The 25,993-nt window shown below is 45.2% G+C and overlaps 1 protein-coding gene across 5 annotated transcripts in view; it reads left to right on the forward strand.

Annotated features, from left to right (window-relative positions):
* blnk (B cell linker) overlaps positions 1-25,993 on the forward strand; it is a 220,857-nt gene that overhangs the window by 106,929 nt on the left and 87,935 nt on the right. For 2 of the 5 annotated variants that reach the window (XM_078412879.1, XM_078412881.1), the window contains exon 1: positions 10,821-11,037. The exons of the other annotated variants lie outside the window; for them this stretch is intronic. In XM_078412879.1, the coding sequence (XP_078269005.1) occupies positions 10,997-11,037 (41 nt within the window). In that variant the 5' untranslated portion in view covers positions 10,821-10,996. Of the gene's footprint in view, positions 1-10,820; positions 11,038-25,993 lie in introns of those variants that run through there. 5 annotated transcript variants of the gene reach the window in all.

The following is a 25,993-nucleotide window of genomic DNA, read 5'->3' on the forward strand; positions in this document are numbered from 1 at the left end:
CATGGCCGAAATGATGGTGCTAGCCGGTGAGCATACGGATTGCCCGATGTTTGAGCAGGCATTCCGCGAAAAACTCCCCGAGGATGTCCGATTGCTGCTTACGGATTGTTCTTTTAAGGACCCCGAAGCATATGCAGCGAAAGCGGACGCGCTCATAGCGGGAAAAAACAAGGCAGGGGATTCCATCAACAAAGTCTCGACATCGGTGACCACGCCACAGCGACGACAAGATGGCGCCACGTCTCCCGCCAATTCTCCGAAAGCCCGCCAAAAAGATCCGCACAAGCGCGGCTGGTGCTATTATCACCTACGATGGGGTAACGAATCCCGCAACTGCCGCTTGCCTTGTACCTTCGCGGGAAATGCCTCGGCCGATCGTACATAGGGGCAGTTACGATTGGCCAGAACCGGCGCCTCTATGTCCATGATCGATTCACGGACACAGAATTTTTGGTGGACACCGGAGCCATTGTCAGCATAGTGCCGCCGACCGACCTCGAAACCAGATCGGGTAAGACAGGTCCCACCCTCATCGCGGTTAATGACAGCCCAATTCGCACTTTCGGCACACGGAAGATGTCCCTTGCGTTAGGCCTACGCACGTACGAATGGCCATTCATCATAGCCGACGTCAAACAAGCGATCCTGGGCGCAGATTTTCTCTGGGCTTTTTCACTGGTTCCTGATGTCCGCGGTAACGACCTCCGACCCGCTGCTGAAGACGAGCACGTCGCTCCGGCAATCGCCTCCTCGCCCAGCCCTACTGTCCAGGCCGTCGTCGCGGCCCCCGACTCGTATGCTGCGATTCTGGCAGAGTTCCCAGAGCTGCTCGTCCAACGTTTCGACGCGCCTTCAGCTAAGCACGGTGTGGTCCATCACATCCGCACCGAAGGCCCTCCCGTTTTCGCTCGGGCCAGGAGACTACCGCCAGACAAACTGGTGGTGGCACGGGCGGAGTTCAGGAAGATGGAGGAAATGGGAATTGTTCGTCAGTCTGACAGCCCGTGGGCCTCGCCGTTACACATGGTCTCCAAGGCATCTGGGGGGTGGAGACCATGTGGCGATTATCGGCGTCTCAATGCTGTCACCACGGCTGATCGCTACCCCATACCGCACCTACAGGACTTTTCATCTGGACTGGAAGGAGCGGTAGTGTTTTCCAAAATCGATTTGGTGCGAGGATACCACCAGATTCCGGTGCGACCGGAGGACATACAAAAAACTGCAACTATTACTCCGTTCGGGTTGTTTGAATGGTTGCGTATGCCTTTCGGTTTAAAGAACGCGGCACAGGCTTTCCAGCGACTGATGGACCGCGTGGGCAGGGGTTTACCCTTTGTGTTTATTTATTTAGACGACATCCTGGTAGCTAGCCCCTCAGTGCAAGAACACCAGGCCCATTTGCGGACCGTGTTCCAGCGGCTCCAAGACCACGGGCTCATTATTCAACCCTCCAAATGTCAATTCGGCCTCCCTGCTCTCGATTTTCTAGGGCACAGAATTACCCCTGCCGGCGCTGCCCCTTTGCCAGAGAAGGTGGAGGCTATTCGGGCTTTCCCCAGGCCCACCACAGTAAAAGGGCTGCAGGAGTTCGTGGGCATGGTTAATTTCTACCATAGATTCGTTCCGGCAGCGGCGCGAGTCCTGCGCCCGCTTTTCCAATGCCTTGCAGGTAATCCAGTAGAATTGTTGTGGTCCCCGGCCGCAGAGTCGGCTTTTACGGCAGCTAAGGCAGCCTTGGCAGACGCCACCATGTTGGTCCATCCGAGCCCCTCAGCCCCCACGGCCCTGACGGTCGACGCCTCTGACGTGGCGGTGGGTGGAGTTCTGGAGCAGCAGGTTGGTGGCCGTTGGCAGCCTTTAGCGTTTTTCAGCCGGCAACTAAATTCGGCCGAGCTGAAATATAGCGCATTTGACCGAGAGCTTCTAGCTCTCCATTTAGCTGTCCGTCATTTCAGGTATTTCCTCGAGGGCCGCCCATTTGTGGCATTTACGGACCACAAGCCATTAACATTCGCTTTTTTGAAATTGTCTGACCCATGGTCGGCCCGCCAGCAGCGGCACCTCACTGCTATCTCAGAATTTACCACAGATGTCCGTCATATCGCGGGTAAGCTGAATGCCGTTGCTGACGCCCTGTCTAGACCTGCTTTTCCCCCTATTTCGGCGGTGGACTGCGAAGTGGATCCCCAGGAGCTTGCGGAGGCACAGCTCCTGGCGGATACCGTTTCGACGTACCAGTCCACCACTTCGGGATTGAAGTTGGCCCAGGTAGCTTGTGGTTCGGAGGGCACGAAAGTCTGGTGCGATGTTTCTCTTCCTCGCCCCAGGCCGGTAGTACCGCCCTCCCTTCAGCGCCGGGTTTTCGATGCCATTCATGGGCTGGCGCACCCGTCCATCCGCTCCACCTCTGCTTTGGTAGCAGCTCGGTTTGTCTGGCATGGCCTACGGAAACAGGTAGCGGGTTGGGCACGTTCCTGCGTTCCCTGTCAGACCGCTAAAGTCCAGCGCCATGTCCAGCCCCCCGTACAGGATTTCGAAGTCCCGGCTTTTCGTTTTTTTCACATCCACGTGGATTTGGTCGGGCCTTTGCCTTCCTCCCAGGGCTACACCCACCTCCTCACGGTGGTGGATCGGTTCACCCGGTGGCCAGAGGCTTTCCCATTGTCTGACATCTCGTCAGCGTCTTGTGCTAGGACTTTGGCCCTTCATTGGGTAGCCCGTTTCGGGGTCCCGGCAGTTATTACAACTGACAGAGGACCACAGTTCACTTCGTCCCTCTGGGCCGCGCTGGCGGAACTGTACGGGTCCAAATTACAACCCACAACTGCATATCACCCCCAGGCAAATGGTCTCGTGGAGAGGTTCCACCGCCAACTTAAGGCGTCCCTCAGTGCAAGGCTTGAAGGCCCGGACTGGGTAGACCAACTCCCTTGGGTTCTTTTGGGCATCCGGACGGCTCCAAAGCCAGATCTCGGTGCGTCGTCCGCAGAGCTGGTATATGGCTCGACCCTTCGAGTACCTGGAGATCTGTTTCCGGAGACTTCAGCACTGCTCCCTACAGTCCCAGCAGCGTTAGCAGCTCTCCGGGAACGGGTGGGCTCCCTGGCTCCAGTGCCGACTTCACGTCATGGGTGTCCCATGGTACATGAACCGTCTTCCCTGAAGGACTGTGAGTTCGTTTTTTTGCGTAAAGATTCCCATCGCGCCCCGTTGCAGAGGGTCTATCAAGGGCCGTTTCGGGTTTTACGTAAGGGAACGGCTACTTTCACCTTAGACATGGGCGGCAAGAGTGAGCTCGTCTCGGTGTCCCGGCTCAAACCTGCCCATTTGGACCCGGATCAACCAGTCCTGGTCGGTCAAATCCCTAGAAGAGGCCGACCTCCGTTAGTTCCGCCCAGTCCACAAACCCCCATTCCGACAGTTCCTCCGGGACCCCCAGTTTCGGCAGTCCCCCTAGGACCCCCCGTTCCAGCAGTTCCTCCAGGACCCCCCGTTCCGGCAGTTCCTCCAGGACCCCCCGTTCCGGTAGTTCCTCCAGAACCTCCCGTTCCGGCTGTCCCACCAAGTCCGGAACCTCCGGCTCCTGTGGTTCAGGCTGTCCCTCTCCGTACTCGTTATGGTCGCGAAATCAGGCTCCCAGCTAGGTTCCGCACCTCGGGTTCTGGGGGGGGTCATGTAGCGACCATGGAGAATGGTCTAGGTCGTCGAACCCTCGGATTGGCCAGCGAGGTCACGTGGGAACGCGACCATGGGGATTGGTCCAGGGAAGGACATCGCTGATTGGTCAGCGATGTCATGGGTGCGTTTGGCGCCCGATTTAGTTAGTTCATCTGAGTCTTCAAGGAAGACAGTAAGTTTATATTGGTTGTCCTGCGACTTGTTGTTTTGATTCTGTATTCGTGTATTGCGGTTGCAATAAACTTCATCTTTAACTACAAGTCTCGGACTCGCCATACCCCCCTCATTCTTCTAAACTCCAGCGAGTACAGGCCCAGTGCCGACAAATACTCATCATAGGTTAACCCGCTCATTCTGGGATCATTCTTGTAAACCTCCTCTGGACCTTCTCCAGAGCCAGCACATCCTTCCTCAGATATAGTGCCCAAAATGGCTCACAATATTCCAAAGGTGGCCCTACCAGCGCCTTATAGAGCCTCAACATTACATCCCTGTTTTTGTATACAAGCCCTCTTGAAATAAATGCTAGCATCGAGTTAGCTTTCTTTACTACAGATTCGACTTGCAGATTAACTTTTTGGGAATCCTGCACCAGCACTCCCGAGTCCTCTTACACCTCCCATTTCTGGATTCTCTTCCCATTTAGAAAATAGTCTACGCCTTTATTCCTACAACAAAAATGCAAGACTCCACACTTTGCTATATTATATTCCATCTGCCACTTCTCTGCCCACTCTCCCAACCTGTCCAAGTCCAAGGCAGGACATTGAGCTCAACGTTCTGAGGTTTCAATGATTCAGACATGATAGAGAGAGAAGTGAAAGAGGTGGGGGAGTTACATCAGGGAGAATGTCACAACTGCACTAGGCCACACTAGACCTTGTATTGGGCATGAGCCTGGCCAGATGACTGGGGTTTCAGTGGGAGGGTATTTTGGGAACTGTGATCACAACTCCTTCTGTTTTAAAATAGTAATGGGTAAGCACGATCCTGGACCTCGAGGGACGATGCTGAATGGGGAAAAGGCAAATCAAAACTGCATTAAGGAGGAGGTGGGGAGAATAGATCTTCTTATGATGTGGCGATGATGTCGCTACTGCAACACGACACATCTGACACGAGATTGTCGTTCAAAGACCAGCTGATCAGAATTCAGGACCAATCATGCTCCTGTGAGTAAGAAAGGAAGAAGGAAAGATAAGGACGGCAGGTTTCAGGAATCATGGATGACAAGAGACTTTGTCAATTTAGTCAGAAGTGTGGCACGGTGGAGCAACTAATTTACTAATTAGTGTTTACTAATTTTAATAACGCCATTTGATCTCCCTTGGCATTTACTTGAACGTTTCTAAATCTACTTCACCCACTGTGGAGTGCACCTCGCGCACCTTGCTTGATGTTATGTTAAACTATTTTTACTTCTGATAAATTTTAATTTCACTGTGTGCTTGCAGTCAATTTGAAATTCAGCCTCCCTGACAATCGCAGATGTTGATGGTATTTTCCAAACATCAATATTTCACTAGGAAGTAGAGCTTTGATGCGTATTATGTGATTGCAAATGGACTGTGCCTGAAATCAAGCTGTATCACGGAAGGGATTTAATTGTACTTTCCCATCCTCTACCCCTTTGTATTCAAGTGCATTATTTGTGAAAGAAGCCATTGCAATTGACTTGTGAATTAAAGATGATTTAACAGCTATATTCTGAGAGGCTATTATTTTGAACATGAAGACACTGTTGTTTAGTTCACTGATGAGCACACTCCCATTCTAGGATGTGTAGGAAGGAACAGCAGATGCTGGCTTACATGGAAGATAGACACAAAATGGTGGAGTAACTCAGTGGAACGAGGCAGCATCTCTGCTTATAGGATGCTGGAGGGAGAGAACTGTAAATGTGTCTGACACATTTGGGGAGCTAGAAACGGAAAACTGGAATTCTGGAAGGCCAGAGATGACTATTGCCATCTGGCTGGAGCCCAGGATAAGAAGCAGAGGCCTGTAAGGGTTTACTCAGGCAATGGAACAAAGATGTTCATGACCTCTGTTGGTTTGAGGATCCGAAAGGCAAAGTAGCGTGGACTGTGGGGGGGTTTGGCCTTCTGAAAGAGTACAAGGAGCAGCGTGGCATAGAGTTAACAGATGGGAAGAAGCATTGCTGTTCCCTGGGGTCTGTTTGCAACGAATGTCTCTCTTAATTTGATATCACTCTGAAGGGGAAATATTGACTTGACAGAACTATCCTCATCTCAGTTCTGCTAAAAACGAAGCATAACCTTTACTGTAGATAAATGCAACACTCACAACTACATTTCTCAGTAACTAATCATGGGAAACAACGTGCAATATATGGAAATGGAGAATTGTATATGTTTATTTTGTTGGGATGAGACAGAATATAATTTTTTAATATTTGATATATAAAATTGATATTTTTATTCAATCTGTGGTAAATAGGAATTTATTTTTATTTTGACTCCGTAATTTCAGATTATCAATATTCTAGCTCGACCCAGTCTGAAGAAGAGTCGTGACCCGAAACATCACCAATACCTTCTCTCCAGAGGTGCTGCCTGTCCCGCTGAGTTACTCCAGCAGTTTGTGTCTGTCTTCAATTTAAACCAGCATCTGCAGTTCTTTCCCACACAATATTTTAGCTTGTTGTGCAAGTTTAGCTATTTCGGTGAAGAGCTCAGAATAACATTAAGGTGGATAGCCAAAAAAAAATAAGAATAGGTGTAGATCATTTAACACCTTAACCAAGTTCACCATTCACTTGTATCGTGACTGATCTGTTTTCTACCTGTGTGGGTTCCCTAACCTTGAATATAACAAAAAAACTACCAAGCCGTTTTCAACTTTCTACTGACCCTGACAGAATAGTTTATTGAGCAAGTTCTGTGAGCAGCTGTGATGGAGAGAAATTATTAGTCAGGAGATGTGAAAAATCTGTTGGCTTTCTTTTCATCCAAATAAAATCACATCAACTTAAGAACATAGGAATAGGCAGTAGACAATAGACAATAGGAGGAGGCCATTCGGCCCTTCGAGCCAGCTCGGCCATTCAATGTGATCATGTCTGATCATTCTCAATCAGTACCCCGTTCCTGCCTTCTCCCCATACCCCCTGACTCCGCTATCCTTAAGAGCTCTATCTAGCTCTCTCTTGAATGCATTCAGAGAATTGGCCTCCACTGCCTTCTGAGGCAGAGAATTCCACAGATTCACAACTCTCTGACTGAAGACGTTTTTCCTCATCTCAGTTCTAAATGGCCTGCCCCTTATTCTTAAACTGTGGCCCCTTGTTCTGGACTCCCCCAACATTGGGAACATGTTTCCTGCCTCTAATGTGTCCAACCCCTTAATAATCTTATACGTTTCGATAAGATCCCCTACCACCCCTTAAACATCAGATGTCATTCTAAGAAATGATTACAATGTAAACCCAGCCCCACAAACATGTGTTTTCTTCTCATTCCCTAATACATTTGGTAAACAAATGTCTGTAGATCTCAGGATTTATAATTACTGGTTGACATCATATCAATTGCCATTTATGCAAAAGTCTGCCAGATTTCTGCTGCTGCTTTCAGGGGACAGGGTATTCTGATTTTGATACTTAAAAAAGTATAATTCTAATATTTAGGCCTTATCCAAATTCCTAGACTCCCCAGCTGAAAATAAATTCTCTCCAGGAATCATCTTCGTTCTCTTTGTCTCCAAAACTTCAATCAAGTAGCTTTCAACTTTTCAGAAAATACTGTTCTAGTTTGAGTAATTTCTTCTCATAATTTATCCCATGGAGACCAGTTTTTATTCTGGTAAACATATGTTACACTTAGATTAGTTTAGTTTGGAGATACAGCAGGGAAACAGGACCTTCGTCTGCACTGACCAGCGATCCGCGCACATTAACACTATCCTACACACACTGGGGACGATTTTCGTACATCAAGCCAGTTAACCTACAAACCTGTACGTCTTTGGAGTGTGGGAGGAAACCGAAGATCTCGGAGAAAACCCACGCAGTCACGTGGAGAACGTACAAACTCGGGACAGACAGCACCCGTAGTCGGGATCAGGAGCACTTCCTCCAGCGCTGGCAAATCTACAGGTGTAACCGAACCAAGGATTTATTTAGCTGAGGCTACGCTTCTAGCTGATAATACTGAAGCATTTTTTAATAATAATAACTGGCAAATACTCCAATGCAGCAATATTTGTAATAAATATATTTGTAATGCACGGTGGCATAGAGGTAGAGCTACTGCCTTACAGCATATGGGACCCGTGTTCGACCCTGACTACGGGTGCTGTCTGTACGGAGTTTGTATGTTCTCCCCATGACCTGCGTGGGTTTTCTCTGAGATCTTTGGTTTCCTCCCACACTCCAGAGATGTAGAGGTTTGTAGGTTAATTGGCTTGGTATCAATGTAAAATTGTCCCTAGTGTGTGTAGGGTAGTGTTACTGTGCCACGATCGCTGGTCGGTGTGGACTAAGTGGGCCGAAGGGCCTGTTTCCGTGTTGTATCTCTAAAATAAAATAAACTAAACCCCAAAAAATGACACCTCCCCCTCTTTATGTTTTAAACAAATGCTGTATGTGATGTGGTGGTAAGGCTGGCTGGTGGCAACTCGTTCCTGCTCCACAGATGCTGCCTGACCCTTTGAGTAGTTCCAGATTTTTCTGTTTTTACTTACTGTACTACTTCCTTTATCTTTAACTTGCATCTGTAGCTGTTGTTACTTTTTTCTTGGGTGTGACTAAGTTTGTGATTTATTTTGCGTTATATGTTGTGAATCGGTGATCCAAAACCAGAAAGCAGAAGTGTTTCTTTCCATGGTAGATGCTGTACTGCAGGGGGGTTTATAATAAACTAATTTAAGTCTAAGCACATCTGTGCTCATTCAACTGATTTTTCCATTTGTTTTCTTCTCTGCTTTTTTTCGTTTGATTGGCCCACAATTTGAAACACACTTGACACCCAGTTTCTAGGGTTGCCAACTGTCCCGTATTAGCCGAGACATCCCGTATTTTGGGCTAAATTGGTTGGTCCCGTACGGGACCGCCCTTGTCCCGTATTAGGCCTGGACACTGTAGGTTTACTAGGTTAATTCCCGGAATGGCGGGACTGTCATATGTTGAAAGACTGGAGCGACTAGGCTTGTATACACTGGAATTTAGAAGGATGAGAGGAGATCTTATCAAAACGTATAAGATTATTAAGGGGTTGGACACGTTAGAGGCAGGAAACATGTTCCCAATGTTGGGGGAGTCCAGAACAAGGGGCCACAGTTTAAGAATAAGGGGTAGGCCATTTAGAACTGAGATGAGGAAAAACTTTTTCAATCAGAGAGTTGTGAATCTGTGGAATTCTCTGCCTCAAAAGGCAGTGGAGGCCAATTCTCTGAATGCATTCAAGAGAGAGCTGGATAGAGCTCTTAAGGATAGCGGAATCAGGGGGTATGGGGAGAAGGCAGGAACAGGGTACTAATTGAGAATGATCAGCCATGATCACATTGAATGGCGGTGCTGGCTCGAAGGGCCGAATGACCTCCTCCTGCACCTATTGTCTATTGTCTATTGTCCCGACAGATTAGGTCCCGACACTCTTGGTTTCCGACATTTTAGCAGTGTAGGTCCGGAGGCCGGGCGCCGCCTAACGTTGCTGATTTATGTTGCTGTTGCTGCAGGGCTGTGCAGAAACGGTAGCATTATGACGTCACCTTGTCCCGCATTTGGGAGTGAGATAGTTGGCACTCCTACCAGTTTCACTAGGCACATAAACTGTGCTGAATCTTTGATAGTTTTATTGTTATTTTTTAGGTCTACCGAAGTGAAGTAACAGGTTTGGTATCCTGAATCTGTCAGTGAATCTGGGATTTCTGACATGCTTATAAGCCCTCGATTTACTGATCTTTAAATGCTTTCATTCAAAGCTGCCAGCATTAGTAAATGAGGCTCTGCCCATTCACCGTATGCCCCAGGGAAATTAGTTTGCGCAGTTCCAAGGCACACCCACAGTTGCTGATTTATGTTGCTGTTGCTGCAGGGCTGTGCAGAAACGGTAGCATTATGACCAACTGCGGGGGTGCCTTAGAATCAAATGAACACATTTCCCTGGGGAACATGGTGAGTGGTCAGAGCCTCGGGTATTAATACTGGCGGGTCACAGGTCTGTGCTGGGAGAGCTGCCTGTTCAATATCTTTCTGATCCGCTTAACTGCTGCCCCACTCTACACTGATCTCGAGCTCACCGCACCTGTACGAACAACCAGCCCACCCACTCCCAGCTCCAATCCAACTCACCACAGGTCCAAATGCTCCGACACCAAGCCTCCAACTCAACCTGCGGCTCCCAGCTCCAATAATCTAGTGTGGCCAGACCCCGCCACTGATGGCTGACAAGAATGATTCCATCCCACCAGGTCCCAGTCCAGATGCCTGGTCACAAGCCGCCTCTCTCCTGCTATTCCCTTGCCTAGGCTTACCTGTTACCTTTTTTTGTGGGATCTCCACATGTTGTGTGAAGAAAAGCCCTTCTCTTTGTGCGCGAGCTCCGTACAACAGTGCACGCGATCGAATTTTTCAGTGGTCGGAACCTTGGCCAAAATGCACACAGGTATCCCACGCAACGATGAATCGTCCTGCCCCAATGGATACTGAAGAATTTCTAGGCACATACCAGGTCTTCAAATGTATGAATGTGAAAATTATTTCAGGCTAATAAGTGTTACCATTTTTATCTTCCTAGAAGTCACTCCCATTCATATGCAATAATGAATGTGTAACAGTCTAGAATTTCCATATGATCAATATACTTCAAGATGCTAATAAAGAGAGAACTTTAATTTTAAAATGCAATTTTATGTAAGTGTAGTGCCACAGATGAAATCAAATTTTTATCTAAGTGCCATGGGTTCAAAACAGAAAATGTGGAGTTAAAATTAGCGGAAAATCCCCCTTTCACTTATTCACGTGTCTGTTTAAGATTACATTATGTGAGTTCTGCATTATTGGCTACAATAACTTCATGTGAAACAGGGCATGACTTGAGTTCAGTGATTTGTGACTTACCAAATATTGGTTCAGTTCTTCAAACATAAATCTTATGATCATACGATTGCAGGGAATAATGTTTAGACAGCGTTAAAGGATGTGGTAGGAGATATCATTTGTCACTCATACGTATGAAAAACATCTGATTTGATGCAAACAATATACTTCTGCCTTGGCTGACCTCCTGGTAGCAGCTGCCTTTTACACATTGATGAAAATTACTCGCAAAACTTTTTTTTCTGGTCAGAGAACATGGAAACCTTTAATAAACTTGTTCAGAGTGAGAGAATAAGGTGAGTGTTAAGGTTCTTGATAAGAAATGAGCCATTAGAGTTGAAATATTTTGAAAAGGTTACTTACATAACTAGACCTTTCAAAGATTCTTTTGTTCTTTGTTTGAAGTGCAGAGTGTGGCCTGTCTATATAAATTATTTGCAACTGTAATGAACTATAAAACTGAGGAAAGTGCATATGTGGCAGTGTAATTCTACACTAAATCCCTGACAACGTTTGTTTGTTGTGCCGTTTGATATAACACTCCCATAATTAGACCTGATTACAAAAGTGTAATGATTCTGCATAAATATAAAGTCTTTGAACTGAATGGAAATGAAAAGTGGAAAAACATGACTGTTTTATGTTGTAACCAAAGAGAAGTAACCTGGCTTTAAATCGGAATTGTGCAGTATGCAATCAGAATGTTGGCAAGGTGTGTAAGATCCGAATATCTGCAGTGAAGATGTTCAGATCAGACAAAGTTTGTTTTGACAAAATTTGCCATAACAAAAATTATTGTAGCTGTGAGTGTTTACTTTGGTTTGCATGGAGTTACCACGGGAAGATGTGAATTTGTATTAATATTTGGTTAGTACGATGAATATACAGAGGTTTGATGCCATTCAAAGTTCAAACCCATTTTTCCAATTGATTCTTTTTCACATCAATCGTCTGAAGATTACAATCAATAAGGCTGTGTAACTTTTGTACAATTTCAAGTAATAACTATTTTGTTGAACTTTCCCTCCTCACTTTTCATGGAAGATATTTGAATGTTTAAGATCTGATGCTAATTACTACAGGCCGCCTTGGTCATGACCACACTTTGCCAGTGATTCATCAGCCACTGATCACATTTTATGTTCTGAAAGGAAGACCTGAGAAAATTCATGGAAATTCATGGAAATTCAGTTCCATGAATTTGATGATGAAGCAACAATATATTTTAAACTCCCTTCGATGTGACTCTATTTAATGGCAATTATGAAACCTTTTAGATCTTGAATTTTGCACTTTAAAATATTTGGGCTGATTTCATAATTTTCAATTAAAAAAAAAAATATTCGCTGGATCCTGAAAGGCATTTACATTTCGTCGGAGAGCACTACATTCAAACCTAAATAGCTTTTGCAGTTGCATACTCTGAAAGTTGAGCTAATGTACATTATCAGCAGCCTCTTGGAATCAAATATGTAATTAACACAGAAGGAATCTCTCCTTTGGATGCTGATTGATGATGATGATTTCTGATGGTTTTGTACTGGTTCTCCCAGCCTTACCAAATGTTTGGTAAAATACCAATGGCTGGATCATTGTAAATTTCACCAGTGATTCCAATGAAAGTAGACTGTTACAACATTTCGGCAAGTTCTGTGCTTGTGATTTTCCCTCACAAAGATACTCGGAATTGTTTAATGCCTCTTAACTCACCTTTTAGTTTCAGTACTCATGACAAAAATAGATCTATGCACTTCACACCATTAGCAAATCACTACATAAAAGCATAAAGTCTCTAAGTGTAGTAATCAATCATAAAGATTAGCTACAGGAAGACATGTGCAGGCTGTGGAATAACCAGCAAAGAGCAACTTTGCCAACTAAATGCTACCATTTCCGCGTAGGTGAAGGAAGAGAAATTTAAAATAGTCCAGCAAAGAAACAAAAGCAAAATTAGGAAAATATATTTAATGCAATGAATGGTTAAGATTCAGATTACATTGCCTGATAAGACAGTAAAAGGGATTTGTCCCTCAAAATACTTGAAGAGTAAATTGATCTGGGTTCTGGAAGTAAATCTTGGTCTTTGACAGAATCAGTAAAGCCTCAATAGCCTTTTAATGTTTTTGTTGAACTATTTTGCAATTCTATCTTCCATGTAGTTAAAGAGTTTTATCTGTTTACAAATAACCGCTGGGTTCAGCAACTAAGTTTATTCATGATTCTTAACGCGTATAGATCCAACTTAATCAAAATCAAAATGTCCATTACCCTTCAAGTATATTAATTAGTCTTCCTCTATTTACTACCAAGATACTTCATAACTTAAAACGTTATTCATCTTCCATGAATCATACCTGTTCCAATATATTTCCTAAAAATAAATAACATTTAATATCAGTTCCTAATTGCTCTTGGAAGGCCATCTTTCTGAAGCGCTGTGCTGAGTGTGAGAATGGTCTGATGCTGCCTTTCGGAGTTCCATGAATTTGATGATGGAGCAACAATATATTTTAAACTCCCGACGATGTGACTCCTAATGGTGAACATGCAAGGTCGGCCGTTGTTATGTGCCTGCAGGTCTTGTGCTCTGAAGCAGTGGCAGCTTCAGGATTGGAAACCATGGACAAAGGATTTTCAGTGCATTTAGCGGATAGTACACACCACGGCCACGGTGTACGGATAGGCAGCACAAGGTCAATTAGAGATTGTTGTAGATCGTCCATGGTTCCCGACTGCTGGAACTGCACTCATTCATACGAATAAAGAATACTAGTCAATAGACAATGGACAATAGACAATAGGTGCAGGAGTAGGCCATTCAGCCCTTCGAGCCAGCACCGCCATTCAATGCGATCATGGCTGATCACTCTCAATCAGTACCCCGTTCCTGCCTTCTCCCCATACCCCCTCACTCCACTATCCTTAAGAGCTCTATCCAGCTCTCTCTTGAAAGCATCCAACGAACTGGCCTCCACTGCCTTCTGAGGCAGAGAATTCCACACCTTCACCACTCTCTGACTGAAAACGTTCTTCCTCATCTCTGTTCTAAATGGCCTACCCCTTATTCTTAAACTGTGGCCCCTTGTTCTGGACTCCCCCAACATTGGGAACATGTTTCCTGCCTCTAATGTGTCCAATCCCCTAATTATCTTATATGTTTCAATAAGATCCCCCCTCATCCTTCTAAATTCCAGTGTATACAAGCCCAATCGCTCCAGCCTTTCAACATACGACAGTCCCGCCATTCCAGGAATTAACCTAGTGAACCTACGCTGCACGCCCTCCATAGCAAGAATATCCTTCCTCAAATTTGGAGACCAAAACTGCACACAGTACCCCAGGTGCGGTCTCACCAGGGCCCGGTACAACTGTAGAAGGACCTCTTTGCTCCTATACTCAACTCCTCTTGTTATGAAGGCCAACATTCCATTGGCTTTCTTCACTGCCTGCTGTACCTGCATGCTTCCTTTCATTGACTGATGCACTAGGACACCCAGATCTCGTTGAACTCCCCCTCCTCCTAACTTGACACCATTCAGATAATAATCTGCCTTTCTATTCTTACTTCCAAAGTGAATAACCTCACACTTATCTACATTAAACTGCATCTGCCATGTATCCGCCCACTCACACAACCTGTCCAAGTCACCCTGCAGCCTTATTGCATCTTCCTCACAATTCACACTACCCCCCAGCTTAGTATCATCTGCAAATTTGCTAATGGTACTTTTAATCCCTTCGCCTAAGTCATTAATGTATATCGTAAATAGCTGGGGTCCCAGCACCGAACCTTGCGGTACCCCACTGGTCACTGCCTGCCATTCCGAAAGGGACCCATTTATCCCGGTGGAAAGGCTTTGTTGAGTCAGGTGAATTGTTGTCACAGCCCATGCTCTGAGCTGCTGTGGTAGACAGTATAAATGCTTCTGATCAGCTCTAGTCTTTTCTTGTATATAGTTTTATCATCCTTTCTGTGGTGACGTGCCACGCCGTAAATGGTATGCCTGTGGTCTAAGCAATATTTTGAATATATTTTCATTACATTTTTACTTTTTACTTTTATACTCTGCGTACACTCATATTGAGGGGACTAATACGTCAGGTATGAGTATAGGCATTGGTGGCAGGATGGACTTTTATTGGCCATCTCTAATCACCTGAGAGAAATTGGTGATGAGGCAGACACAAAAAGCTGGAGTAACTCAGCGGGTCAGGCAGCGTCTCTGGAGTGAAGGAATGGGTGACGTTTCGGGTCGAGACTCTACTTGGTGATGAGGCACCTTCCTGATCAGCTGAGGTTAAGGTATTTATTTCACAAAATGCTGGATTAACTCAACAGGTTAGGCAGCATCTCGGGAGAGAAGGAATGGGTGACGTTTCAGGTCGAGACCCTTCTTCAGACTGATGTCAGGGGGGCGGGACAAAGGAAGGATATAGGTGGAGACAGGAAGATAGAGGGAGAACTGGGAAGGGGAGGAGAAGAGAGGGACAGAGGAACTATCTAAAGTTGGAGAAGTCAATGTTCATACCGCTGGGCTGCAAGCTGCCCAGGCGAAATATGAGGTGCTGTTCCTCCAATTTCTGGTGGGCCTCACTATGGCACTGGAGGAGGCCCATGACAGAAAGAGGATAAGGTGTACATTTAGATGGTGATTTTCAGAATTTTGAACTCAAGAGAGGTGGAAGAAATGGCAGTATTTTTTCTATGTCAGGATGGTTTATGCTGCTCAGATGAGGACATTTCCACAAGTGGAAGAGGTCCCGGGTTGGTGAGGAGTCGACAAAGAAGCCTTGGCAAATTGCAGCACTTGTATCTTGAAGATGCGTGGAATCATCAGCCTCCATGTAGTCCCGGGAAAATTTATTCCAAAGTCTTATAGGAGCAGGGAGGTTCTACTGCAGTTGTACAGGGCATTGGTGAGACCACACCTGGAGTATTGCGTACAGTTTAGGTCTCCTAATCTGAGGAAAGACATTCTTGCCATAGAGGGAGTACAGAGAAGGTTCACCAGATTGATTCCTGGGATGGCAGGACTTTCATATGAAGAAAGACTGGATAGACTTGGCTTGTACTCGCTGGAATTTAGAAGATTGAGGGGGGATCTTATAGAAACTTACAAAATTCTTAAGGGGTTGGACAGGCTAGATGCAGGAAGATTGTTCCCGATGTTGGGGAAGTCCGGAACAAGGGGTCACAGTTTAAGGATAAGGGGGAAGTATTTTAGGACCGAGATGAGAACGTTTTTTTTCACACAGAGAGTGGCTAAAAGGATCAGGGGGTATGGAGAGAAGGCAGGTACAGGATACTGAGTTGGATGATCAGCCATGATCATATTGAATGGCGGTGCAGGCTCGAAGGGCCGAATGGCCTACTCCTGCACCAACTTTCTATGTTTCTATGTTACACTGGAAAAGTACGAGGTGGAAAGGCTGAGAGGTTTAGGGAAGAAACTGCAAAACTTTTGCTGGCTCTCTGCTCCGTGACTCTGGTGAAGTTCAGCTGAGCTCATAGCATTGGCACCCATCCAGAATAAACATCATTATTTTGTTGCTGTGTAAATCCTCCCAAGAGTGAGAGACCATTATTGCTGATCTTCTAGGATGGATATTTCGACAGGGAACTCAATCCCCGATGCATGCAAGTACATCATTATTCATCAACCGTATCAATAACTTGATAACATGGCTCGCATTAAATTAAAATACATTACTGATAAGTTAAATATTCTGCAAGATATTTTAGAATTTTGTCACAAGAGCCCACTAAAACTATACGTAATTTTACGATCTATGCATCTGCTGTTCTACTACAAATCCTTGTGCCTTTGGTTGTTATCTCCATCACCTGACTCAATGCATGGCCATCCACTTCTCTTTGTTATATCCCAGTGTCTCCATCCAACCAGATTGCAGCTTGAGTGATTAATCCTGGAGAGTATAAATCCATAAAGCCTTCATGATTCTGATGTTGAATTGTGAACTGATCCTTTGGGCACAGAGCTCCTATGCTCCAATTGCAAATTAAATTCAATGTAAATGAATTAGAACTTTGCAGCATAGAAATCCATCTTGGGTTGCAAGCACTAAGAACGCACTTTGGTATTGTGGACATGTAAAATTCAGCTCAATTAACCTCAGTGCGACCAAATTTCAGAAAAGACTGAAAATCAATGAGGATGCATACACTTCCATGTCATTTGTTTAATGCATGCAGGCAAAGACAAATATCCACCCCAAGAATATTTTGGAAACAAAAATCGCAGACACTTTATGAGGAGGCTAAATTTAACAGACAAATTACAAGGAAATATTCTTATTATTTGTTGGGAATAAAACTGAACTGTTTCATGTGAGAAATGAACAGAACTAGATTGTTGGATTATATTGACAAATCAGCCAAAACTGATTGTAAGTCCCATGAGGTTGAACTGCACAGTGCTTCGGTTATGTACAGCCTTGTTTGCTTTGAAGGTATCACAAAATGCTGGAGTAACTCAGCAGGTCAGGCAGCATCTCAGGAGAGAAGGAATGGGTGATGTTTCGGGTCGAGACCCTTCTTCAGACTGATGTCAGGGGAGGGGGCTAGACAAAGAAAGGATGTAGTTGGAGACAGGAAGACAGTGGGAGAACTGGGAAGGGGGAGGGGAAGAGAGGGACAGAGGAACTATCTAAAGTTAGAGAAGTCAATGTTCATACCGCTGGGCTGTAAGCTGCCCAAGCGAAATATGAGGTGCTGTGCCTCCAATTTGCGGTGGGCCTCACTATGACACTGGAGGAGGCCCATGACAGAAAGGTCAGACTGGGAGTGGGAGGGGGAGTTGAAGTGCTGAGCCACCGGGAGATCAGGTTGGTTAAGGCGGATGATTTCTCCTCAAGGTATTTCTGCCTTGCCTGCTTTGTTCAGTACTGATAGCCAGAGTATTAGAAAGCTTGACATTTACATTGATTATCTTGTTACAATGGCACCTGTCGAGGGGTGGGATATATTAGGCAGAAAGTGAACAGTCAGTTCTCAAAGTTGATGTGTTGGATGCAGGAGAAATGTGCAGGTGTAAACACCTGAGCGACTTTGACAAGGGCCAAATTGTTATGGCCAGATGACTGGGCCAGAGCATCTCTGAAATGGCAAGGCTTGTGGGGTGCTCCCGGTCAGCAATGGTGAGTACCTACCGACAGTGGTCCGAGGAGGGACAAACCACAAACCAGCGACAGGGTGTTGGGCGCCCAAGGCTCATCGATGCGCGAGGGCAACGAAGGCTATCCCGTCTGGTCCGAACCGACTGTGGGAAGACGACAAGCCGGTGGAGAGAGTGTGATGCTCTGGGGAGTGTTCTGCTGGGAAACCCTGGATCCGGCCATTCATGTGGACGTCAATTTGACACGTGTCACCGACCTAAACGTCGTTGTAGACCAGGCACACCCCTTCATGGCAATGGTATTCCCTGATGGCAGCGGCCTCTTTCAGCAGGATAATGCGCCCTGCCACACTGCACACATTGTTCGGGAATGGTTTGAGCATATTAGGCAGGTGGTCATAATGTTTTAGCTGATCAGTGTATATTCTCTGTTCTATAATGGGTACTGTTAGGGTGAATATTCAATGAAATGAAACAATTATAGTAAGTGTTTTCTGAGCAATAAGATGTAGATTGCTCTGGAAAATACATGTTGCTGACAGAGAAATCAAATTATAGACTGATCACTGAACAGAACCCTTGTGTATTGTAGGGACTGACTTTCTATAAAACACATGATCAAAACAGAATGTAGAAGAGAATTCTGACAAAGGATTATTCATAAACAAGAACATATTGTCTTTTTAAATTGCTGATTAACCATTTATCCGTAATAAAGCATTTCCCAACATGGAGTAAAATATTACTGTTAGCAATAAAAACATTTTACAGTTTGATCAATTAACATGGCATTCCGCAGAATACTGCTGCAACAGGGCAACAATGCATTCAAATTAAATGGATCAATGCCTTCCATTAAAATAGCAGACTGGCAAAGTTGCTCAGGCAGGTTAATCATTTATTTGTTTTTTAAATGAATTATCAATTCCGATCCCAGTTGCCACTTTAAATCCCATGGAAAAGGATTATCCTTCTTATCTTATTTGTATTTATACCATCACTGTGATAACTATCATTTAAAAAAGACTAAAATAAACATAAAACATGAAAGCCGTTTGTTTGCTAACTGAAGTCTAAATGAACAAGATGGCAAAGGAAGATTAGTGTTAGCAGGCAGATAACAGAACCAATTCACTCAATTATAAAAGTTAGAGTGCCAGTTTGCGGGCATGTTGGTTATACATATAGCCTTTCTATGATGTGCTTTCAGTACCATAAGAAATAGGAGCAGAATTAGGCCATTCAGCCCATCAACTCTACTCCGCCATTTAATCATGATTAATCAAATTTGAAGAAGGATATTCTTGCTTTTGAGGGCGTGCAGCGTAGGTTTACTAGGTTAATTCCCGGAATGGCGGGACTATCATATGTTGAAAGACTGGAGCGACTAGGCTTGTATACACTCGAATTTAGAAGGATGAGAGGAGATTTTATCGAAACGAATAAGATTATTAAGGGGTTGGACACGTTAGAGGCAGGAAACATGTTCCCAATGTTGGGGGAGTCCAGAACAAGGGGCCACAGTTTGAGAATAAGGGGTAGGCCATTTAGAACTGAGATGAGGAAAAACTTTTTCAGTCAGAGAGTTGTGAATCTGTGGAATTCTCTGCCTCAGAAGGCAGTGGAGGCCAATTCTCTGAATGCGTTCAAGAGAGAGCTAGATAGAGCTCTTAAGGATAGCGGAGTCAGGGGGTATGGGGAGAAGGCAGGAACGGGGTACTGATTGAGAATGATCAGCCATGATCACATTGAATAGCGGTGCTGGCTCGAAGGGCCGAATGGCCTCCTCCTGCACCTATTGTCTATTGTCTATTGTCATGGCTGATCTATTTTTCCCTCTCAAACCCATTCTCCTGCCTTCTAGCTGTAACCTTTGACATCCTTCCTAATAAAGAATCTATCCATCTCTGTCTTAAAAACCCCCAATGCCTTCGCCTCCACAGCCATCTGTGGCAATGAATTCCACAGATTCACCACCCTAAAGAAATTCCTGCTCACCTCCATTTTGAAGGTACTTCCTTTTATTCTGAGGCTGTGCCTTATTCTGTGGCTGGTTACATTACTCGAAACATCCTTTCCACGTCCATTCTATCCTTTCATTGCCCAGAACTTCCCTCGTTCTTCTAAACTTCAGCAATTACAGGCCCAGAGCCTTCAAACACTCCCCACACATGAATCTAATCAACCCCAGGATTATTCTCATGAAGCTCCTCTGGACAGCCTTCCTCAAATATGGGACTCGCAATATTCCAAAATGTGATCTCACCAGCGTCTGATAAAGCCTCGGCTTTAGATCCTTGTTTTTTTATTCGTCCACTCAAAGTGAATGCCAGCATTGCATTTGCTTTTCCTACCACTGACTCAACCTGCAAATTAACCTTTCGAGAATTCTGCACCAGCACTCCAAAATCCCTTTGCACCTCCAATTTCTCAATCCTTTCTCCATTTAGAAAGTGGTCTGCGCCTTTATTCCTTCTACCAAAGTGCATGGCCGTACTCTCTGCTACGCTGTATTCCATTTGCAGATGCCAGTTGCAGTTTTGTGGGATGTATGGGAGCGTGCAATATGTGCTATCAGACCACATGCCATAGAATCGAATTGTTCACCAAAGAACTGGAGTACTGCTGCTTTTATTATCAAGATCAAGCGCGGAAATAGGCCCTTCGGCCCACCATGTCCGCCCAAACCAGCGATCCCCGCATATTAACACTATCCTACACACAATAGCGACTATTTACACTTATACCAAGCCGATTAACCTATAAACCTGTACGTCTTTGGAGTGTGGGAGGAAAAACCCACGCGGTCACGGGGAGAAAGTACAAACTCCATACAGACAGCACCCGTAGACGGGATGGAACCCGGGTCTCCAGCGCTGCATTCGCTGTAAGGCAGCAACTCTATTCCACCGTGCCACCCCCATGAGTTTTCTACAAGTGCTCACAAAATACTTGTCTCAAAATGACTTGGCCCACCTGTGATTCGCAGCACATGGACAGATTGCTCGTCAACTACTTGACTGTCGAAATCACCATCACTATTTGCAAGAATATGTCCCAGATGAGCTTGACTACAAGCAGCCTGACTGGCTGCCTCTGGCTCTGGTCTTGTCACCTATTTTTTTCAGTGTTGTTACTCACAAGAGTTGCCAACTGTCCCGTATTAGCCGGGACATCCCTTATTTTGGGCTAAATTGGTTTGTCCTGTATGGGACCGCCCTTGTCCCGTATTAGGCCCGGGAGGGGGTGCTGTAGGCCCAGACGCTGTAGGCCCGGATGCTGTAGGCCCGGACAGTTTAGGTGCGGACAGTGTAGGTGCGGACAGTGTAGGTGCGGAGGCCCAGACGCCGCCTGACGGAGGTTGTGTAACAACCTGCCTCCCGGCCCGGGCAGCCGCCATTGGTGGAGTGGGAGCACATGGCCGCTGGCTGGGTGAGGTCAGGTGGGGTGCGGGCCAGTGACGTCACCTTGTCCCGTATTTGGGAGTGAGATAGTTGGCAACTTTATTACTCATATCTTCTCATGGACATTGATCCTTCTGAAGCCACAGTGTAATAATGCAACACCCAGTATTCATGTGAAATAATTTATTTTTAAATACTTTCAAATTCGCTTGGTACTGTAGCAGATACACTGAATATCACCATTATTCATGCATACATCATATTGCGGAATTAAAAGTCTAAGCTTTGGACATCTCATCAAAATTATTTAAATGAAATAAAATTAATCTTACTCAAGGCCTGTCTTTTTTCTTGAACCAGCAATTGTCACACGATAATGAGATTTCTGTTGAAGTAGCGTTGAAGAAACAAAAATAGCTCCCAAGTATTCTCCTGCCTCTCATCTTCTGGAAGTTTCTGACAAAAGGAATTAATGTCAGGGAAAGTCCGGTGAGGAAAAAAGGAAAAGCCAACAGCTGCATTTTAATAGTTTAACTGTCACCTATAACGTGTTCCCTGGAGATAAGTAAATGCTAAATGAATAAACCACTAATTCACTGAAATCATCAACTCAACTAAATTTAACAACATAGAAAGGGGTCATTGGGATTGGCCTGACCAGTGTTATGCCAGTAGAAATGTAAACATTTTCACAAAGCATTGGGCGGTCACGGTGGCACAGCGGTAGAGTTGCTGCCTTACATCGAATGAAGCGCTGGAGACCCGGGTTCGATCCCGAATACGGGTGCTGTCTGTACGGAGTTTGTACGTTCTCCCCGTGACCTGCGTGGGTTTTCTCTGAGAACTTCGGTTTCCTCCCACACTCCGAAGACATACAGGTTTGTAGGTTAATTGGCTTGGCATAAGTGTAAATTGCCCCTAGTGGGTATAGGATAGTGTTAATGTGCGGGGATCGCTGGTCGGCGCGGACTCGGTTTTGGCCGAAAGGGCCTGTTTCCATGCTGTATCTCTAACCTAAACTAAACTAAAGAGTGCACCATATCCCTTCCATCCATCCAGTGCACCATGTATGCTGAAATAATTTCCAAGTTGACCATTCGGCAGTAGGCAATTTTTACATTTCCTATTCCCCAAATTGTTCTCCTTCTCTTTAATCTCTTGATGACCTTTGGGGCTATGATCTCGACTAATGCCTCTCCTCATCCTTTTCGCACTCTGAGTGCCTTTGGTTGATGTTGCCTATACTATCCTTCACCACCATGAAGAGTCCCTTGCCTGGTTCCACTTTTATCTTTCTAGTTATTGGTTAACAAAGACCTGCACTAGCTCTTCCACACCAAGGATCCATCCCTAGAGTCACTTGCTTTTCTGCTGTATGCTGCCTCTCAGTGATCATTTCCAAATGAAAGGTAGACACAAAATGCCGGAGTAACTCAGCGGGTCAGGCAGCATCTCAGGAGAGAAGGAATGGGTGACGTCTCAGACTGAAGAAGGGTCTCGGCCCGAAACGTCACCCATTCCTTCTCTCCTGAGATGCTGCCTGACCCGCTGAGTTACTCCGGCATTTTGTGTCTACCTTCGATTTGAACCAGCATCTGCAGTTATTTTCCTACATTTCCAAATGAAAAGTTGTCAGACTAAAATATGAATCTATTTCTCCATCCATTGATGCTGTCTGACGTAGTGTGCATTTCTAAAATTTTCTGTTTTATTTTAAAACATAATGTGACTTTTCATGCAAGTCGACCTCGGCTTAATCTACATCTCTCAATCCTTCTATTGACTCTAATTTGTCACACTGATGGTTTACTATGGAACACTGGACAAAATGGCATTTTCTCCATTTCAATGTTGGATCAGCCATTGTTTCCTGGGCCTTGCTCAAAATCTATTCACCAATTCCATTCTGCTCACTGGAAACTGTTTCTAGCCGAATCAAACTATTCTCAACCACGACCCCATGTTTTATCCTTGCAGTCTTTAGACTTTACTTTAGACTTTACAGATACAGAGCAGGAACAGCCTGACAGCCCACCGTCCAGGCTGGCCAGGCAGTGTACACTGTACACGAGGGACAATTAAAACAATTCACTGAAGCCAATGAACCTACAAACCTGTACGTCTTTGGAGCCTGGGAGGAAACCGGAGCACCCGGAGGAAACCCACGCTTTCCCACGGTAAATGTACAAACTCCGTACAGATAAGCGTCCATAGTCAGGATTGAACCCAGGTACTTTGGCGCTGTGAGGTAGCAACTTTACCGCTGCTCCACTGTGCTGCCCAGTCACCCCCCCGTGACATGGCCATTCTATTACAAAGACAATTCCTTTCCATTTTCACCTCTGCCTCAGTTCTATATCTGCTGAAACACTCACCCATACTTTCTATGACAACTGTTCAATTTCAATGCAGCCTAACCTCTGTTAAAACTTGCCTCTTTGACCACATTGCTGTAATTTCTGCCGTCTCTGTGTGATTCCAGGAAAATATCTTGAGATATCACTGCACAAAAGCTGCTTTGTAAATGCAGCCTCTTCTACCTATGAATTCTGAATCTTAACTCATCAAACTCCAAAAGCAACGGGTTCTTATCCAACCCACCTCAATTGTTCTTAATCACACCATTTTTCAGTCTCAGTATGTTTCATCACACCAGGTAATGCCACACCTTTTTTAAAGCCATGATGTATCATCTCACGCACTCATTGTAAACATTTTTATGCTCTACATTTTCAACTGATATGACACTGAGATCTTCTTCCGATGCCAAATTCTCAGTCAAAGAGTTAACAAGAATCCCCTCAGGCCTTGCTACATCCTATTGTAACCATTTTAGTTTAGTGATATAGCGCGGAAACAGGCCCTTCGGCCCACCGCGTCCACGCCGCCCAACGATCCCCGCACACTAACACTATCCTACACACACTAGGGACAATTTACAATTATACCAAGCCAATTAACCTACAAACTTGTACGTCTTTGGAGTGTGGGAGGGAACCGGAGATCTCGGAGAAAACCCACGCAGGCACAGGGAGAACGTACAAACTCCGTACAGACAGCACCCCTAGTCGGGATCGGACATGATTCTTTGGTGCTGTAAGGCAGCAACTCTACCGCTGCGTTGCCATGGCGCCCTAATAACCCAATAAATAAACTTCAATCTTTAAGAAACAAAGGTGGTGTATAATTAAATGAGAATATCATTACCCGTTCTTCTATGTGGGTATAACTGTTTGAATGGCATAACAGTGTTTAAATTTAGAGAGATACAGCGCGGAAACAGGCCCTTCGGCCCACCGGGTCCGCGCCGCCCAGTGATCCCCACACATTAACACTATCCTACACCCACTAGGGACAATTTTTACATTTGCCCAGCCAATTAACCTACAAACCTGTACGTCTTTGGAGTGTGGGAGGAAACCGAAGATCACGGAGAAAACCCAAGCAGGTCACGGGGAGAACGTACAAACTCCGTACAGACGGCGCCCGTAGTCAGGATCTAACCTGAGTCTCCGGCGCTGCATTCGGTGCAAGGCAGCAACTCTACCGCTGCGCCACCGTTTGTTTGTTAAAATTGAGACTCCATTTAATGAGATCAAATGAGATCATGTGAATAGATGTACACCCCAGCTAAAGGATATTTTAGCTCAAGATATGAACAATGATCTTAATTTTAAATCTCACATAAATAAGGTAACAAAGTGTGCTTTCTATTACCTCAGAAATATTGCTAAAGTACGGCCTTTCTTAACTCAACATGACTGTAAAAAAACTCAAGCCTGCTTTCACATCAAGCCGACTTGATTACTGTATGCCTTATTTATGCCTTATGCCTTCAAAATCCACCAACAAGTTACAGCTCATTCAAAATGCTGCAGCCCGGCTTTTAACAAATACCAAGAAAAGGGAACATATCATCCCAGTATTATACTCCCTCCATTGGCTCCCTGTGAGATCCAGGGTAGACTATAAAGTCATCCTTGTATATAAAGCCCTAAATGGCTTAGGAGCAGCATATCGTACAGAGTCCCTCTTTCCCTATGCCACTACCCAAGCGCTCAGGTCTTCTGATGCTGGCCTGATAGCCACTCAATGCCGTACCAATAAGAAAATTGGTGATGCAGCCTTTTTCAACTATGCCCCCAAGCTGTGGAATACCCTACCCAGGGCTATGAGAGACGCCCACTGATGCGAGACGCCCACTCAGTTGACATTTTTAAACGGCAGCTAAAAGCGTTTCTTTTTAATTACGCTTTGAACTGATTTTACTTCCTTTGTCCTATTACACTTTCAATTTTACATTTTATATTTTTATATAAATCTGTGCTTTGTACGCTATTAACTGCCCATGCCCTTTCTGTTTTAAATTGTATTTTTGTTTAGACCTGTGCTTGTTTTTGTGGAAAGCACTTTGGGCTGCATCCAATTGCATGAAAAGTGCCGTACAAATAAAAGTTGTTATTATTATAATAAGGCGAGACTAAGTTTCAGCAGAGTTTTCGTTATTTAAGTAGTAATTGTGATAATGATAAATGGTCTCGGGATGCTGAGCCAGGAGTAGTCTCTACAACTCCCTATCCTACTCTGCCACTTAATAATAAGGGACAAGGTGACGTTACCGCCCCGCGCCCCAAGTGACCTCACCCAGCCAGCGGCCACGTGCTACCGCTCCACCAATGGCGGCCGTCCGTGCCGGGATGCGGGTTGTAATG

This window comes from Rhinoraja longicauda, chromosome 16 (genome assembly GCF_053455715.1).
Source record: "Rhinoraja longicauda isolate Sanriku21f chromosome 16, sRhiLon1.1, whole genome shotgun sequence".
Taxonomy (NCBI): Eukaryota; Metazoa; Chordata; class Chondrichthyes; order Rajiformes; family Arhynchobatidae; genus Rhinoraja; species Rhinoraja longicauda.